Source organism: Mercenaria mercenaria, chromosome 1, assembly GCF_021730395.1.
Source record: "Mercenaria mercenaria strain notata chromosome 1, MADL_Memer_1, whole genome shotgun sequence".
Taxonomy (NCBI): Eukaryota; Metazoa; Mollusca; class Bivalvia; order Venerida; family Veneridae; genus Mercenaria; species Mercenaria mercenaria.
In genome coordinates, this window is record NC_069361.1 from 101,078,772 (window position 1) to 101,096,361 (window position 17,590).

Consider the following 17,590-nt stretch of genomic DNA (forward strand, 5'->3'; position numbering starts at 1 on the left):
CTTTTAAAAATCCTGGTATATTTTTTCTAACCCGAGATTCTATTATTCATGGTGTGTGCGTTTATAGTTATTTATCATTTCTACACCATTTGCATGCGCAGGTATGTTCTTACAGTGTGTCTATTCATCGGAATGGTGTTCGAAGACTGGCCGATATGAAAATGTGCCACTGTCAGATTCAGGAGAAAAGCTCCTGACACCACAATTTGCATATTTTTTTAATGAAATCACAGCCAACCTATAGTAAAAGTTTTGTTACACGGAACTACATTCTCTGATTTTCGAAAAAAGTTCTATCAATGAAAATATAAGATAAAATATAAATTTTACTTACGTGTTTACATGTTGAAACGGGCGATAGCTGCACCACGGAAATGTCGATAGCTCTTTTCCTTATCACCACAATTTGGTGGTGGCGCTAGCGTTTAGTAGCCGTGTTTCCGGTACCAGCGTAACTTAACGGGGAATAGAAACTAGTATGTAATAAAACGCTTTATTTAAATCTTAACGGCTTTAAAGCCATTAGTGGTTTGTGCAAGAAAAAGAATAGTGCTTTTGAAATATATCTATTACTAGATATTTCGTCTGATGTGCATCTATTGGCGACACATAAATATATAAAAATCCAGACGTCACACCTTGTTAGTTTCGCTTTCGTCAAGACGTGACTCTGTGACGTGCTAATAGACTCATTGAGTGTATGTATACGCAACATTGCTACGTTTGGCAGATACACGTTTTATTGTTTCAATGCATAATTCTATGAATGAATGTATATAATTTTTACATAGTAAAAATATAACTTCTGTGCATCTAATGTATTTATTTGTCTGAAGATCGTCTATTGGCGACACATGAATATATAAAAATCCAAACGTCACACCTTGTTAATTTTGCTTTCGTGCAAGAGATGACAGAAATATCCATGAAAACGTTTTTATTCGGAAATATTCGTTTTGTATATGTTATATACAGAGTGTTAAAGTTCAAATTGCGTGAGCATTGGTATTTGCATGTGTACTCAAAACGTTTTACTGGAAATAGAATGTTGTTGGCAGATACATTTGTAAAAGGATAGTATTATTATGAGAAATTTATATACAATGTATGTCATTAGAATATATACTTCTTACACATGTTGCCATATTTATATGTATTGTTGTATTGCCACATGGGTCTCATACCTTCTAGATGGAAATAAATAAACTTGTAAACTTTATACTAACAAAATACTGTAGAAGCGTAAAACGTGATCAGATTGAAGCTGTTCATGAATTGTAATGAAAAGTGCAAGCTATGTATTGTGTCAAGCAAAAGTATTTACATATGAATTTACAGTGTTGACACACTGCAAGTGTCCAGTATATAATTAGAAACTATCCCAATATGTCGAAGTATTAAGGTCCTAAATACGTTCGGTAAGGGTAAATAAATCGATAAATGTTTATAGCAGAGCTAAGTTTCGAGTGCTTTGTACTCCCTTACATTGCCTACCATCAGTAATTGAATTTCCCTAAAATTCAATGCAGTAGTTGCAACATTATTGTATAAAATTTAAAATGTACTCAATAAGAACAAAAGATAAATCAGTAATCTGCTTATAAAGAAACTGTAACGATTATTCCTCGTGCAATTATTATAATGGCAAGGGGCGTGACTTGTCAATTATAAATTCCAAATATTTACTCGCGACACAGTTGCAAAAAAAAAAATGTATAATAAGGTTAATATTTCAATAATGGAAGAAAGAATATATGAAAAGCGCGTTTTTCTTAAAGTGTATTAAACTAGAGCGTCTAGCTAGACCAGTTGTCCTAAACAAGAGCTGTTGGAGGACATCAACGCTCGGCCTAGTCACTTAAAAAAAAAATAGTAAGTTATTGACGTAAACAAGTATAAAATTACAACTGCGGCAAGTAAAAAGTGTGACATACTTCGGAAAGATGAAAATTGTGCAGTGCATGTCAGCTCATAACAGTGAACAAGTGTGTGACGTTTCAGTCCATTCCCATGGTTAGTGAAATATAAGCTTACATACAAAAACGTAACCATAAATTGCTAAGTCGAAAAAAGGACATGACTTCGTAAAATACAAAATCGAAAATGGAACATGTACAATGCATATCAGGTCATTAGAGTGGACAGGTATGTGAAGTTTCAATCCATTCCCACTAGTGAGCTAACTTAATGAAATTTAACCAAAAATTGCCAAGTCAAAAACAGGGCTTAACCTAAAAAGCAAACTTTTGCAGTGCATTTTATATCTCCAAGTGACAACTGTATAAATTTTAGTCCACTCTAACAGCTGCTATTGAAACTTACATATAAAACACAACGAAGACGACGATGCGGATGCTAACAAAGACGCCAACGCCGACGAACGGGTGACTGAAATAGTTTTACCCTTTCTTCGAAAAATCATGCTAAGATAAAGGAATCATTGTCATACAGAAGTACATTGAAAAATAGATCAATTATGATGCAGAAATTGTCCAATTTAGATAACAGACTTAGTTGAATTAGTTGTCTCGGCTTCAAGGGCAATACACACCAAAACTGGTTTAAGGGAGGCAGTTTGTACATTAAGTTATGAGAGAAACATTCAAATCCAATTTTTGAAAATTAGCTATTGTACTGCTAACTCTTGTTAGGAATAACAAGCTTATTTGCAATAACTTCTTACTGCGATTAGTACGGAACATGTTGGTCCTAATGACTTAGCATAAATTTCTATATCTGTAAATTTAAGATACAATGAAAACTGAGTTATTCAGATAAGCCTTTTAATTGTTATTACACAAGATACAGAATTTTGTTGAATATCGAAGGGCGATAACTCTTAAATAGGTCACTTCACAAGTATGTCCCGACAACATTCACAAATTCGCTTCATAGTGATGCTAGAACCCGATCCCTAGCAAACTGATGTCGAAAGACGGACAAGACGGCAACCATATCCCCTCGACCGCTCAACTCCTAGTCCCAAGCTTAAAAAAAATACGAAAAAGAAATGTGGTATTTTAAAAAACAGTACTAATTGAACTCCCGTATACAAAATAAATAAATAAATAAATAAACGAATGTAAAACTTCACTTTTATGTTCAAAGGATTTATGAAATTATAACTTCAATAAGGAGGATACTGCCAGGTTATCATAGTGTTATTAGAAACTTAGACCTTATATGAAAAGAATCTTTATTTAAAATTTCTGATAAAGTAAAAGGAAAACAACAAGTGATATTGTGTTTTTCGAAATTTTACTTTTTGAAAAAAAATGCAAGTAATATTTCATTTAAATGTACATAAATGGGTATCTCCAAAATAGCTTTGTACCAACAAACAAATGAATAATCATTAGTCATATGTATTAAAGTAATCTTATCAATGCATCAACAAATACACGGTAGGCGTTTTAATATCTATTATCTATTTCAATACGTGTAACGACACACCTCAATTTCACTAGTTAAAAGACACACACACCGTTCATACACGCACACAAACGTAAATTTGATTTAATCTATTATAATATAATAATACAAAGGCGGTCGATGATCTCTATATGTTAGCAGTTTTATATCATGGCAATTTTCCAGCTTTAACGTGTCTCGTGACTCCCATATCAGGTAGATCTACCGGCCGTAAGACTGTTTTCGCTCCGAGCGCAGGACGCGTTTTGCATCCAGTGATAATAAACACGTGATTCAAATGGTTGAAATAAGAAACACTATCAATATCCATGCCAACTGCTTAATGTCACAAAAGATTATGCCAATCCAGGCAGTATGTATAGACTATAATTCTGTTTTAAACAGACAACTTTATGATCTATCAATGTACATGTACCAGTTGAAAATTAATTTCCTTGCTATTTGCATTGTCAGTTACAACATGATTAACATAAACTGAGTTTAGTCCACAACGTTGGGAACCCATAAACATTATGCGTATTAATGTGTTATCAGTACGATGGCTGTTTTCAACTGAGCTGTTGGACTGGAGCGACAACATGAGGTTGCTTGCACTGCAGACTCCCGCCATCATTGGCCGGTGTAAGGCATATGAAGCAGAAATGCTTCTTGCAGCTAAAACACTGCATGTTGTTGCACGCCTCGATATGTTCTATCGCTTCCCGGCAGTGTGGACACGAGCGTATCGAGGGACAGTCGGCTACACTGCTTATCTCTTTTCTAGTGCATTTGTGGAGCAGGTTTAAAAACTCATCATAATTTTTACATGATGTGTTTATACATTTCCCCTCGCCTTCTTCAGGACAAGAACCTATAAAAATAAATTGTATTAGATGTGAGAAACAGCTTAAGTACCGTAGTATTACAGCATTCGTGTGAAATCTTAGTTTAAAAAGGTCATTATTACTTTTAATGTGGTATTAAGTTTCTATTCCTGTAACGATTTCGCAAAAAGAGTAACTACAGAACCATTTAAAACCCAAAGGGAAAAGATCAGAATTTGTTTCATAGAACACAGGGATATAAATGTGGCTTATTTTCAAGCTAGGAACAATACTTTCAAATTTTTGGTCAAATTCTATGGAATGTTGCGAGGATTTATAATGTTAAGCTGGAGCATTGTGTGATGCCAAAACGAAGATTATCGCATTCCGACAACCTGTTACATCCGACACAATTAACTGGTACCAGTTGATATCGGTTTTAACAAGTATTATTGTAATATTCAAAGGTTTACTGATATTTGCCTACTCAGTATTAATATAGAATTACTGAATCGATTAAAATAACAAACACAAATAAAAGAAAAGGAAACTTACAGTTTTGATCCATTTTTGTAATTGCTTTGACAGCATGAAACAAAAACCAGGACTTTTATGTTACAATTCAGCTAAATTTTTTGGAAAATTATACAGGAAAGGAAATTCCGAAAACGTAAAAGTTCGTCATAAACTATAAATATATACATACCAAAAGGAAAACGAAATTGATATGGGGGGTTAGTCAGATTGCAATCAAAGTATCAATGGTTACATAAATAAAATGAGATATCGCAATCTCTAGATACAGAATTGATTTTCAGAAGAAAAAAAAAAACATGTTATTTTCGAAAAATGGTAAACTGAAAGTAGATCTACATTTATAACGTTTGTAACTATCTATTTCGGGAAGAGGTGGTTTTTCAATTGTCAACTTTTGTCATGTTTATTTCGGGCAAAACGTCGCGTTCACCTCTATATGATGGTGAACTTGCCCTGAACTAACATAAAGAGGCTAAATATTAGTTAATGTAAAGTCGTTTATGTCATGTCAAAAGTATTGCTTAATTATATAATCTATTTTATTATTATTGTATGTCTGTAATTGTTATTCAATGTCGTGCATTTATATTCTAAATTTTGCTATTGTTATTGTATGTGTCGTCATTCTTATTCTTATGGTAAAAGTCATTATTGTTATTCTATATTTCGTTTATTGTTATTGTATCTTTGATATTTTATTTAATGTCGTGTCATTCATATTCTAAGTCGCACCAATTCCATTGTTATTGTATGTTTGATATTCTTATGGTAATAGTCATTATTGGTCTTCAATATCTGATGATTCATCATTCTTATTCTATGTTATTTGAGTGTATCCCTCAGAATGATGTAATTATTACAAGGCTTTTCATCGGCAGGTCATAAACGAAAGTAGACCACGTTTCCGTTGAGAAATCTCTTACTTTTACGGTTTGGTTAGTACCAGATTGTTAAGAATGTTTATCATTGCTGATTTTCTTTCCTTGCCGGTTGGATGCATGTCGGTTCCTAAGAGAAGTCAATTTTTTCTATAATTCTATTTTTATTAACAATGACATAGGTGACTTTGACCTGACTCCAGCCAAAAGAATTCAAAAGGGGTTTGGTAAGAAGTCAAAGTATGAACCCAATACACTTACGGTTCAAACTTAATTAAAAAGATAACAATTGTAGATTACTTCTATTTTTTGAAATAATGACCCTGACCTTTGAAGTAGGGGTCCGGGTTTTGCGCATGACACGTCATATGATTATGGGGAATATCTGTGCCAAGTGATATTAAAATCCCTTGATGATTGACAGAGTTATGGACCGGACATGAAATTGCATAAAAAGCCCTGTTTACATTTGACATCCAAGTGTGACCTTGACTTTTGATGTAGGGGTCTGGGTTTTGCACATGACACGTCTTCTGATTATGGGGAACATCTGTGCCAAGTGTTATTAAAAATCCCTTGATGAATGACAAAGTTATGGACCGGACATGATTGCATAAAAAGCCCTGTTTACATTTGACCTCCAAGTGTGACCTTGAACATTGAGCTAGGAGTCCGGGTTTTGCGCATGACACGTCGTCGTCTGATTATGGGGAACATTTGTGCCAAGTAATATCAAAATCCGTTGGTGAATGACAGATATGGACCGGACACGAATTTTCGGACGGAATGTCGGATACAATAACAATAACGAAAAATAGAATAACAATAATTACTTTTACCTTAAGAAAGTCGAACATACAATAAGAATAACGACATATACAATAACAATGGTAAGACTTAGAATATGAATGACACGACATTGAATAACAATATCAAAGATACAATAACAATGACGAAACATAGAATAACAATAATGACTTTTACTATAAGAATATCGAACAAACAATAAGAATAACAACATACAATAACAAAAGCAAAATTTTGAATATGAATGACACGACATTGAATAACAATAACAGACATACAATAATAATAAAATAGGTTACTGTAAAATCGTTAAATTTCGTGGGCATGAAATTTCGTGGTTTTGGTCAAAACGGCAATTTCGTGGGGATATGAATTCGTGGATTTCATTTTGAACATAAAATGAATGGGAATTTTATTTGTTCGTTGGGATTAAATTTCGTGGATTGAATCAACCACGAAATCCACGAAAATTAGTCCCCCACGAATATTAATGATTTCACAGTATATAATTTAGCAACGTTTGACATGCTATACTCGTCGACCTACAAATGGTGGTACGATTTTTGAACAATTTTAAGGCATTTTAGGAATTCTAAAAGTGTAATAATAGCAGGAGAGTGTTTTACCACTATTTCAGTCAATTAGTTTGTAAAGAATAATAATTAAAAATATATGTGAAACAAAGTAAATAAGATATCAAATTTGTGAAACAAAGTTAACGCTTAGCCTTATATTTCGAGAAAAAAAAATACCAACTCATAGAAAGGGTTGTTTCACATGAAAATTAAACAGCATATAAAACATGTATATTAGTCTATAAAACACTTGTCAGTTTAATGATATATACTTTGAATTCAGAAAAAGGACTGCATAAAGTGGGTACACTTTCGGACAGTTCAACACCTTTAAAAACTCGCCATTTTCAAAGAACTGTTACGATGCTTTTGCAATAATATCCAAGTGCTGAAATTTTATATAACTAGGTGGAAGTCCGCTATCATAGGTGACAATGTCTTTCTGAAAATAAAATTATGATTACGAAAAATATCTCCAAGTAATGACATTAAATTAGCTTGAAATTCACACGGGTATCTCAAAAATAAAAGTTCAGACCGACACATTTTATTCAACCATATGATAAGAATACTATATAAATCTACTATTATGTTAAATTACTTTCACGTCTACATTGTAGGTTTTTTTTCTAAAAATGACCTAATATTGCCAAAGCAGTCAAGCAAAACATCAAACACATGACCCTATCTTTTTAACTGGTGTCACTGTGACTTCACAATTTATCGTGAAATTTTGAAAAATCATGGTTTAATCAAATTCTACATTGTAGAAAAAGATTGATCCAAACAAATATTTTCAGTCAAACACACAAACTGCAAAATCAGTAAAAAATGAGACTCCCAATTGTAATGGTGGTGTATGACCTAAGATTCCATGAAAAATTCTGCCATGCTGTCATTTTATTATGAAATGCTTCCTAAATGTTTAAGCATAGATCTGTCGTGTGGTTTCAGCATAGCTAACATAGCGTAACAACAGAAAGTGGCTCGCTTGCGGAAGGGATGGAGCTCAAACTTTTTTGAAAGTGATAAGTCATGTAATGTAAAGATTTTGGGTATTCTCATCAAATTGGTATATGGGTTAAAATAATAAAATAGTAACAACAAAGTATGTACGATGAGACGTTTTTTTTTATAGTTTCACCCTTATGCTACTGCTACACTGAAAATACTGATACAGCGTTCATTGAAAGTTACACGATAAGAAACACTGAGCATTATTATCCTTCTGTCCATTCACAGCAATACTGTAAAATACTGATGCAAAATTTGTACAATTTATGAACTTTTTAGCGCGGTACTTCCTCTTTGCTTCATGGTTTTTAATAACTCACAGTAGGCCTAATAGCTTTCCCCTTTTCTTTTTGTTTGATACGATGTTTTAATAAAAAAGCAATTTTTCTCTTTCTTTATAAAGAAACTTGAGAGAGAATATGGCTCTTTTCCCGTGATTGATGTAGTGAGTTCTGGAGTAGCTGCAGTTTCTGTTGTATGTTTTTTTCTCTGACATTTTTTCTACAGTTCAAATGTTGTTGTTGGTAGAAAATGAAAATGATCTACTGCATCACTTTTCAATGGGTAAATGCCAGCTTTAAAAAAAAAATGAAGCCTGTCGTTTTCAGAGCTCAGAGACTCAAGCTTACAAACAACAACTGTGTTACAGAATGGCCAAGGTTTTAACGCATGGATCTATGAATGCAGTAGGCTGTAGGACATGACAAATGTGTGCTGGAAGAACAAATAAGATGACATTTTGCTTTTTAACCCACTGAACAAGACCTCAGTTTACACGAGACCTTTGTCTATCATATACCAGTAGTACAAGTAAAGATGACCTGTCTTGTAGAAATTTCATCAAATGACTCTACTAGTTTTTTGAAGATATCATTGTTGCTTCATCCAGACTATGATACATCTCCATCCACAGCAGGTGTTCCCCCATCCAACAAGTTATGTTTCATTCTTACACCAGGAAATGCAAAGAAAGGTGGGATCTGCTGAATTCGTGCATTCCACAATCTGTTACTGTTACATTGACTCTACGCGTGGTTTTGATCCAGCGGCTGCTACAACGTGAGGATGTTTGTGCCTAGACCCTTTTCATCCACATAATAAATTCTTTCTGGAATTTCTATGAGGCGGTATTTAGTTAAGATGTGTTCTAGCTCAGCGATCTGTATGCTGAACCTTTAACAAATATAATTACTTCTTTTTTATATTTTCTTCTGCAATTCTTATCAATGCAAAGCTATACAAAAACTACATACTGAGAAATTTTCTTCACTTATCAGGGGAAGGAAGTGTGCAAATACTACGATTAACTCTTATCTCAAACAGTGATCAAGTAACAAGACGTCATCTCTTACATGCTTGATTGTCTATATACATTCAATTAATATAATTATTGAAAAGCATTCTTTATTCGGAATGTGAATATTGTGACTGATGTTTTTCTTTAAACAAAATATTTTAGCAATTTTCTGTGCTTTGCACGAAACGATGGATACTTTTTCGCACCTAATACGCAAGTGTTTCATAGAAATTTATCCGTTTTATAGATTTATAGATTTCTGATCTGAAATTTTAATCCAAAAAAGTATTTAAACTGTACGAAAGGAAAACATTTCAATACAAGATAGTGGTATGTTTTGTGATAGTACATTGTATTTATTATCAGATCAGAAATCAGATTAACTTGAATAATTGATGTATTCTTCAGACTGAATGACAAGGATAGATCTATCAAGTTTACCAAATTTATTCAAGAATTTCATTGCATATCTTTTAATAATATCATGCATTGCTATTCAAACAAATCAAAGTATACATGTATATGATGTATGGATGAATGACTATACTCTGTTTTAAATGTACGAGTTCTTATGAAATTTGATAATATTGAATTAGGTACATTATAATACAATATCTACACATCTGTTTATAATGTATCATCTACAACACCATTCCCCTTATTTTCAGAGTCCTTATCTTTGCATCATCTAACACACTTATCAATAAGCATCAGTAGCTTTGCGGAGTAACTCTATTAGCTTATCGTTTTCTAATTTTTGTAGTGAATCCTAGTGTCACGGTATAGAACTTGAATATAAAAACGGGGAGAAAGTGTGTAGGCAGCCGGGTAGCTCAGTCGGTAGAGAACGGTATTCCGTGACCCCGGGTTCGAGTCCCGGTCTGGCTGCACATTTTTCTCACCCTGTGACATTTGGCGCCCAACATGGGAGCGTAATCGCATTACACTGGTAAGTCTCCGACGCCTGTAATTGATTATATATAAAGTACCCGCTGAAATTCGAGGACGAATTTCAAAATGGTGGGGAAATATGTCACGGTAAAGAACTTTATACGACTATACCCCCAGCAGAGCTATTGTAAAAGTATCTTCTTACTGTTGTAAGCGGACACTTTATAAATAGAAGTGTCCTGTATTAACGCACTCTATCAGTTAACTACCTGCACGTAAAAATCGTGAACAAAGTCATAAACTGTGCCTGATGTAAGAATGTCCCTTTTCAAGGTGAATTAATTTTTGACTATCTTCTGTTGAAGGTATCAATAATTTAGAATTGCAATGCAAATAAAGCTTTTTAAACAACATAAGAAAGAATTATTAATTTCAACTTATAAACAGAACGGCAATGATAGCTTTAGACCGCACTGCAATACCTGACAAATTAAAAATTAAGTGAGCCGCGCCATGTGAAAACTACGGTGTTCCGTAAAGGCCAGCGACTGCTCCCTATGAAGGCGAAGGTACGATTGTACGATGACGAAGCGCGACAGTATGATGACGATAACACGACAGTCCGATGGTGGAGCGCGACAGTATGATGGTGACAGTCCATCGTACTGTCGCGCTCTGCCATCGCATCTTCGTTCTTCACCATCGTACTGTTGCCGTCCTGTCAATCATGCGCAGAACTTATTTGTACGACTTATTACCGCCCGAGTGTATAAATAGTGTTAAAACACAGTTTGCTATATATTATTTCGATTCTAATACCGGTATGCCCTTAATCTAAAACAATAGATAAGATGTAGTAGCGCTCTTTTTTGGTCGCAACAAAAACTTGATGTCATTTTAGCGTAAACTTGTTTTAACAGAGACAAGCATATTAGAATTACTAATAATCTTATGTAACGTAAATTTATAAGAACATAACCGAACTTTATTGAAGGAACACAGATTACCAAAAGATTAGCGATAACAAACGACTGTTTTCTAGACCTAATCAAATTGTATTTATATTAGGCCCTAAATATTTTTAATTTCTCACAAGAAAAGTAAACAATTTGTTATTTGTTTATAAATAACACTCTGCCTGGTGATATTCGTTTGAGTATTGTGTTCAAGATAGATACACAATGATTTAGCGAGGTAATCAATATAAACACGGAGCAGGCATTCATCGATCCTTAAAGAGCATTATGTCCTCAGTTGAGCTTAGTAACCATTCTTTTTGTGAGCCTAAATAGCTCACTTTACCTCTTGTGGCCTTTTTCCGTTTAACAGGCTGTTTTTAAAACATTAAGGCGAGTGTATTGCTAACAGATATTATAGACCCAAGATTAAGAACGCTCGTTACAGTTTCGTAATTTTTTTTCTCAATAATACACCTCCGCACTTTAAAAACGCACCACTTAATAAATACACAAATTACACTTTCTGAGTGGACCAATTTATTCATTCTTGTATTATATAGTAATCTCAATATCTCGTCCATAAGATGTGCAAAAATGAAACAGATCTATAAATAAAAACTACTTATTTAAGATGTTTATATCTGGTACCCATCAGTTTCAAAATTCACAAAATAGAATTTTGAGATTTTTTATTACTTATTTCACGCATAAAGTCTTCCAATATTAATTTAAATGATAACAAATGTCTTTTTCTAATACACTAGTCACTTGTCGCTTAATTAAAATTACATTTATTCAAAACCACTCATGTTGCTCGCCATACGAATAACTTTCTGCAAGCCAACAATATTGATGTCATGGATTGGCCGGCTCTATCGCCCGATCTGGCGCCCATTGAACATGTGTGGGCAGAGCTCAAAGATCGGGTTTACAAGCGGGCTCCGCCTCCTGCAAACGTGCATGAGTTGCGTGTTGCATTAAATCAAGAGTGGATGAACATTCCCCAAGCTAGGATTAGCAACATAGTTACTTCGATGAGGAGAAGATGCGTTGCGTGCGTGGCAGCTCTCGGAGGACATACTAGATACTGACATACTGGTCGTCTGTGAATTTTGACTTGGAGGGTGGTGTTGTTTAATAGGACGAAATGAACAGTTTTGGAAACCGATTTTTGTTGAATTTTCCTTGTTTGTGTACCAGAGAATGAATTTATGTAATCACATAAAAATAATGGAATTGTCATATAAAATAAAATTTTATGACCCATTTTCTGAGTGGTGCGTTTTTAAAGTGCGGAGGTGTAGATTTTGATGAAATGTTTTGTATTAAAAGATCATGTTATGATGTATTGAAAAATGAAATAAAAATACTAGGTCACCAGCTTTGTTTCAATTTAATTTGCCCCTAGATATGGTGCTATTTTTAACATTTTTCAAAATTTCTATAATCCTAAAATATATTTCAGTAAAGTACAATAATCTACGGTGGTATGTTTAGGACATATGTTTTTTTTTTTTAAGATTAAATTATCTCGTGCGCACGACATCTTATCTTGAGCGATCAACCTCTTATCTCGTGCGCACGACATCTTATCTCGAGCGATCAACATATTATCTCGTGAGCACAACATCTTATCTTGAGCGATCAACATCTTATCTCGAGCGATCAACATCTTATCTTGAGCGATCAACATATTATCTCGAGCGATCAACATTTTATCTTGAGCGATCAACATATTATCTCGAGCGATCAACATCTTATCTCGAGCGATCAACATATTATCTTGAGCGATCAGCATCTTATCTCAAGCGATCAACATCTTATTTCGTGCGCACGACGTCTTATCTTGAGCGATCAACATCTTATCTCGAGCGATCAACATATTATCTTGAGCGATCAACATCTTATTTCGAGCGATCAACATCTTATCTCGAGCGATCAACATATTATCTTGAGCGATCAATATCTTATCTCGAGCGATCAACATCTTATCTTGAGCGATCAACATATTATCTTGTGCGATCAACATCTTATCTCGAGCGCACGACATCTTATTTATATATATTAAGGCCCTTTGTGTGTGCATTTAGGTCATCAGTAAAACATACGGACAATTTGTTAATTAGGGTCCCGCCTATTCCGCTGTTATTTAAACTTCCCACAAGTACATGTACAAGTTTATCACATCAATTGGGAGAGCAATGCATATAATTGGTCATCCTATCTTCAAAATCAAATGAACATAACCAATGATGCATACTGCATGTTAGAACAGCAACAAATTTCAGTTCGACTGATAAATTCGCGCAGAAAAGTTGCATGTATGAATTAAGGGAAAACAAGGAAAATCGTTTAATATATGGGCGAAGCATGGAAGCCCTGGAGGGACAATTGATTTTCGTACTTCCCAATTGTTCTTTTGCACTTCTCACTTCCAACTTCTTGACTTCCTACTTCCTACTTCTAACTTCCGCACTTCTAACTTCCACACTTCTGACTTCTAATTTCCGCACTTCTAACTTCCAACTTCCTGACTTTCGACTTCAGATTTCTAACTTCCACACTTCTTACTTTTTGACTTCTTACTTCCCTCTTCTAACTTCCGCACTTCTGACTTCAAACTTCCGCACTTCTGACTTCTAACTTCCTGCCTTTCGACTTTTGATTTCCAACTTCCACACTTCTTACTTCCGACTTCTTGACTTCTTACTTCCATCTTCTAACTATCGCACTTCTGACTTCTAACTTCCACACTTCTGACTTCTAACTTCCTGACTTCCGACTTCCGCACTTCTGACTGCCAACTTTCCTTTTTTGGAAGTCGGAAGTAAGAAGTGTGGAAGTTGGAAGTCGGAAGTATGAAGTCAGGAAGTTGGAAGTCAGAAGTGCGGAAGTTAGAAGTCAAAAGTGCGAAAGTTAGAGTAGGAAGTAAGAAGTCAAGAAGTCGGAAGTAAGAAGTGTGGAAGTTGGAAATCAGAAGTCGAAAGTCGGGAAGATGGAAGTCAGAAGTGCGGAAGTTAGAAGTCAGAAGTGTGGAAGTTAGAAGTAGGAATTAGGAAGTCAAGAAGTTGGAAGTGAGAAGTGCAAAAGTTAGAAGCCAGAAGTGGGAAGTACGGAAATCAATTGTCCCTCTAGGGCTTCCATAGTGAAGCCTACATACTATTTTTTTTTTGTCAAGGACTTAAATTTATTTCTTTGCATCATCACTGATTTTTTGCTGCCTTTTTTATCAGTTTCCGTATTTAAATTTCTAACTCTGCAAACATGTGAAACGGTTATAAGTATAATCTAAATAAAAACAAAAACGGTGGCAGCCATATGTTTTTACTAATGATCTGAATTCACACAAAGGTCCTTAATAGATATTGATAAGATGACCGAGAAAAGATGTTGATCGCTCGAGATAATATGTTGATCGCTCAAGATAAGATGTTGATCGCTCAAGATAATATGCTGATCGCTCAAGATAAGATGTCGTGCGCACGAGATAAGATGTTGATCGCTCAAGATAATATGTTGATCGCTCAAGATAATATGTTGATCGCTCGAGATAAGATGTTGATCGCTCAAGATAATATGTTGATCGCTCAAGATAATATGTTGATCGCTCGAGATAAGATGTTGATCGCTCAAGATAAGATGTCGTGCGCACGAAATAAGATGTTGATCACTCAAGATAATATGTTGAGCGCTCAAGATAAGATGTCGTGCGCACGAGATAAGATGTTGATCGCTCGAGATAAGATGTTGATCGCTCAAGATAATATGTTGATCGGTCAAGATAATATGTTGATCGCTCGAGATAAGATGTTGATCGCTCGAGATAAGATGTCGTGCGCACGAAATAAAATGTTGATCGCTCAAGATAATATGTTGATCGCTCGAGATAAGATGTTGATCGCTCAAGATAATATGTTGATCGCTCGAGATAAGATGTTGATCGCTCAAGATAAGATGTCGTGCGCACGAGATAAGATGTTGATCGCTCAAGATAAGATGTCGTGTGCACGAAATAAGATGTTGATCGCTCAAGATATTATCTTGATCGCTCAAGATAAGATGTTGATCGCTCAAAATAATATGTTGATCGCTCGAGATAAGATATTGATCGCTCAAGATAATTTAATCCTAAAAAAATAATTGCATGTCCTAAACATACCACCGTAATAATCAGCATAAATTTGATATTTAAGCATTTTTATAATGGAAAACAATATATCTATTTGAAACATGCTCAGAGAAATCAAAAGAAAATGATTTGTAAAGAAAGGAATACTTGTTCAGCAGACCCAAGGGCTATTTTTGCATATTTTTGCCAATTTTAAGTTGGTACTTCCGCTATTTTATCGAGTTTCACATAATAGAATTTAATCAAACTCTGCACATACCTTATGTAGAGATAGACCCTAAAATTTTCAATGATAATTATACATTAAATAAAGTCTAGAAATGTATTTCCAAGTCCTTGAAATAACCAAAAATGATTTCACAAATGTGAAGTTTATGATAGTTTTGTTAATATCAATAACAGAAGTTTTGATTTTTAATTTAAAGTTGTGATCCACAAAGAATGACAACTCTTGCCTTGGGCTAGTACTTATAAGCAGAGATATCTATTAGTTTACTTCCCTTGCAATTACACAACTGAGTGGAAAATGAAAACTGTTTATGACACAATATCATACTTTTTTGCACAACAAAAACATTTAGGATTTAATCATTTGTGTTTGATTTACCCCTCAAAACATGGTTCCTATGATTCTTTCAACTTAAATATGGTAAAAAATTAACTTTTAACAAGCCAGTAATAAACAGAAATACCAGTAAGTAATTAATACTGCAGATAATACAGTTTTGCTTGTATCAAAATGTCACAATAGAAGCACTTTTGTAATACAGAACACCTGGTAGGATTAGTAAAGGTGCAATTATATTTATCTCTATTTCCTATGCCTACCTTATGTCTACCTAACCTAAAACAAAAAGAAAATTGATAGGTCACCAGATTAGATTTCGCTTAAATCAAATTACAACGAGGTGGGGTGTGGCGGGCATTTATACAACGCAGGTTGATTACAAAATACTCTTTCAGTGTTTGAGCAAATGACTTGGAGATATATCAAATTATCAAACGGCAGATTTCTTAATAAGCGGATTTTAAGGTGTTTCTGAAGCATTTTGATGTCATAGAACGATGAAAGTTTCCGCCTTTCTCCGAACAAAACCTACAGTTTACGAATACGGATGTACGGTATGGATACGGTACGGGATTAGAAACAACTGTGACTCAATGCCGAGTTCGAGCGCCGGTATAAATTACAGACTCCAGTATATGTCGGATTGAAGCAATTTGAACTAAATGTACTTTAAATGTATATATTTTGTAACCATGGTGATACTTACCCTAACAGTTAGTCAGTATATTATACATATTTTACATTAAATGCATCCGAACATACAATAATTTGCGAATTTTTGCCGTACGCGACATTAGATAATCACTTCCGGGCATGCGCAGAAAACCGCTCCAACTCAGTAGTGAGCTACATCGATTAGGTTACATTCTACCAATTCAATTCCTTATTTATTTCATATTAACAACAAAACATTCAGACCTCATTTTCAGCACTTTAGAGCATTTCAATGATATGAAAACCATATATGGTCATTTAGTATAACATGTCTTCTTATCAAAAATAGATAAATATTGACATGTTATGTTGTATATAAGAAAAATAATCTGTTCTGAGAAACATCACCCTCTAAAAATGCCCCCATGAAAACAGCCGTTTAGCAATTACGCGTAGGTAGACATTTTTCGCAAAGAATAAAACTTATTCCAAAAAATTCACAATGAAAATGGTCTAGATCTTTTCTCAATACAATAAGCAATAAAAATAAGCCAAAAATTTAACTGTCACCTCCTCATGTCACTCATTATACCAGATTTCATCCATAGCATGGAACTACATTTTGGACTACTTCACAGGTAACACTGAGTAGTCACTTCCGGTTTGGTGTAATCCGTCCTTAAATTGCCGCATTTCAGAAAGCGGTCCGCAGAATAAACACCCTACTTTCGTTTTCAAGTAAACATCTCGAAAACATGCGAGTATTAGCATGAAACGTGTCCTATTTTATGTAAAATTCATTCCACGAGTGAAATAATGCCCATTTGGCCCCCGATTTACGCGCAAATGCGCGAAAAAATGGAAAAATTAGGATCTATTTATTAGGGACTTCTTTCGATACACCACGGAAGCACATTTTGGACCGAATTACTGCATTATAACCTATAGGGATAAGGTCAGTAATTCGGTCGAAAATGTGCTTCGAAAGAAGACCATAATAAATAGATCCTAATTTTCCCATTGTTTGCGCAAATTCGTGTAGAACG

General features: G+C 34.4%; 1 protein-coding gene across 1 annotated transcript; it reads right to left on the bottom strand.

Annotated features, from left to right (window-relative positions):
• Window positions 1–3,241: 3,241 nt before the first annotated feature.
• LOC123528753 (potential E3 ubiquitin-protein ligase ariadne-2-like) lies at window positions 3,242–4,934 on the bottom strand. The gene is made up of 2 exons (XM_045308719.2): window positions 4,791–4,934; window positions 3,242–4,282 (listed from the first exon to the last, which is right to left on the bottom strand). Exons 1-2 carry the CDS (start codon window positions 4,801–4,803, stop codon window positions 3,981–3,983), a joined length of 315 nt encoding a protein of 104 aa, XP_045164654.2. The 5' UTR covers window positions 4,804–4,934; the 3' UTR covers window positions 3,242–3,980.
• Window positions 4,935–17,590: the final 12,656 nt, after the last annotated feature.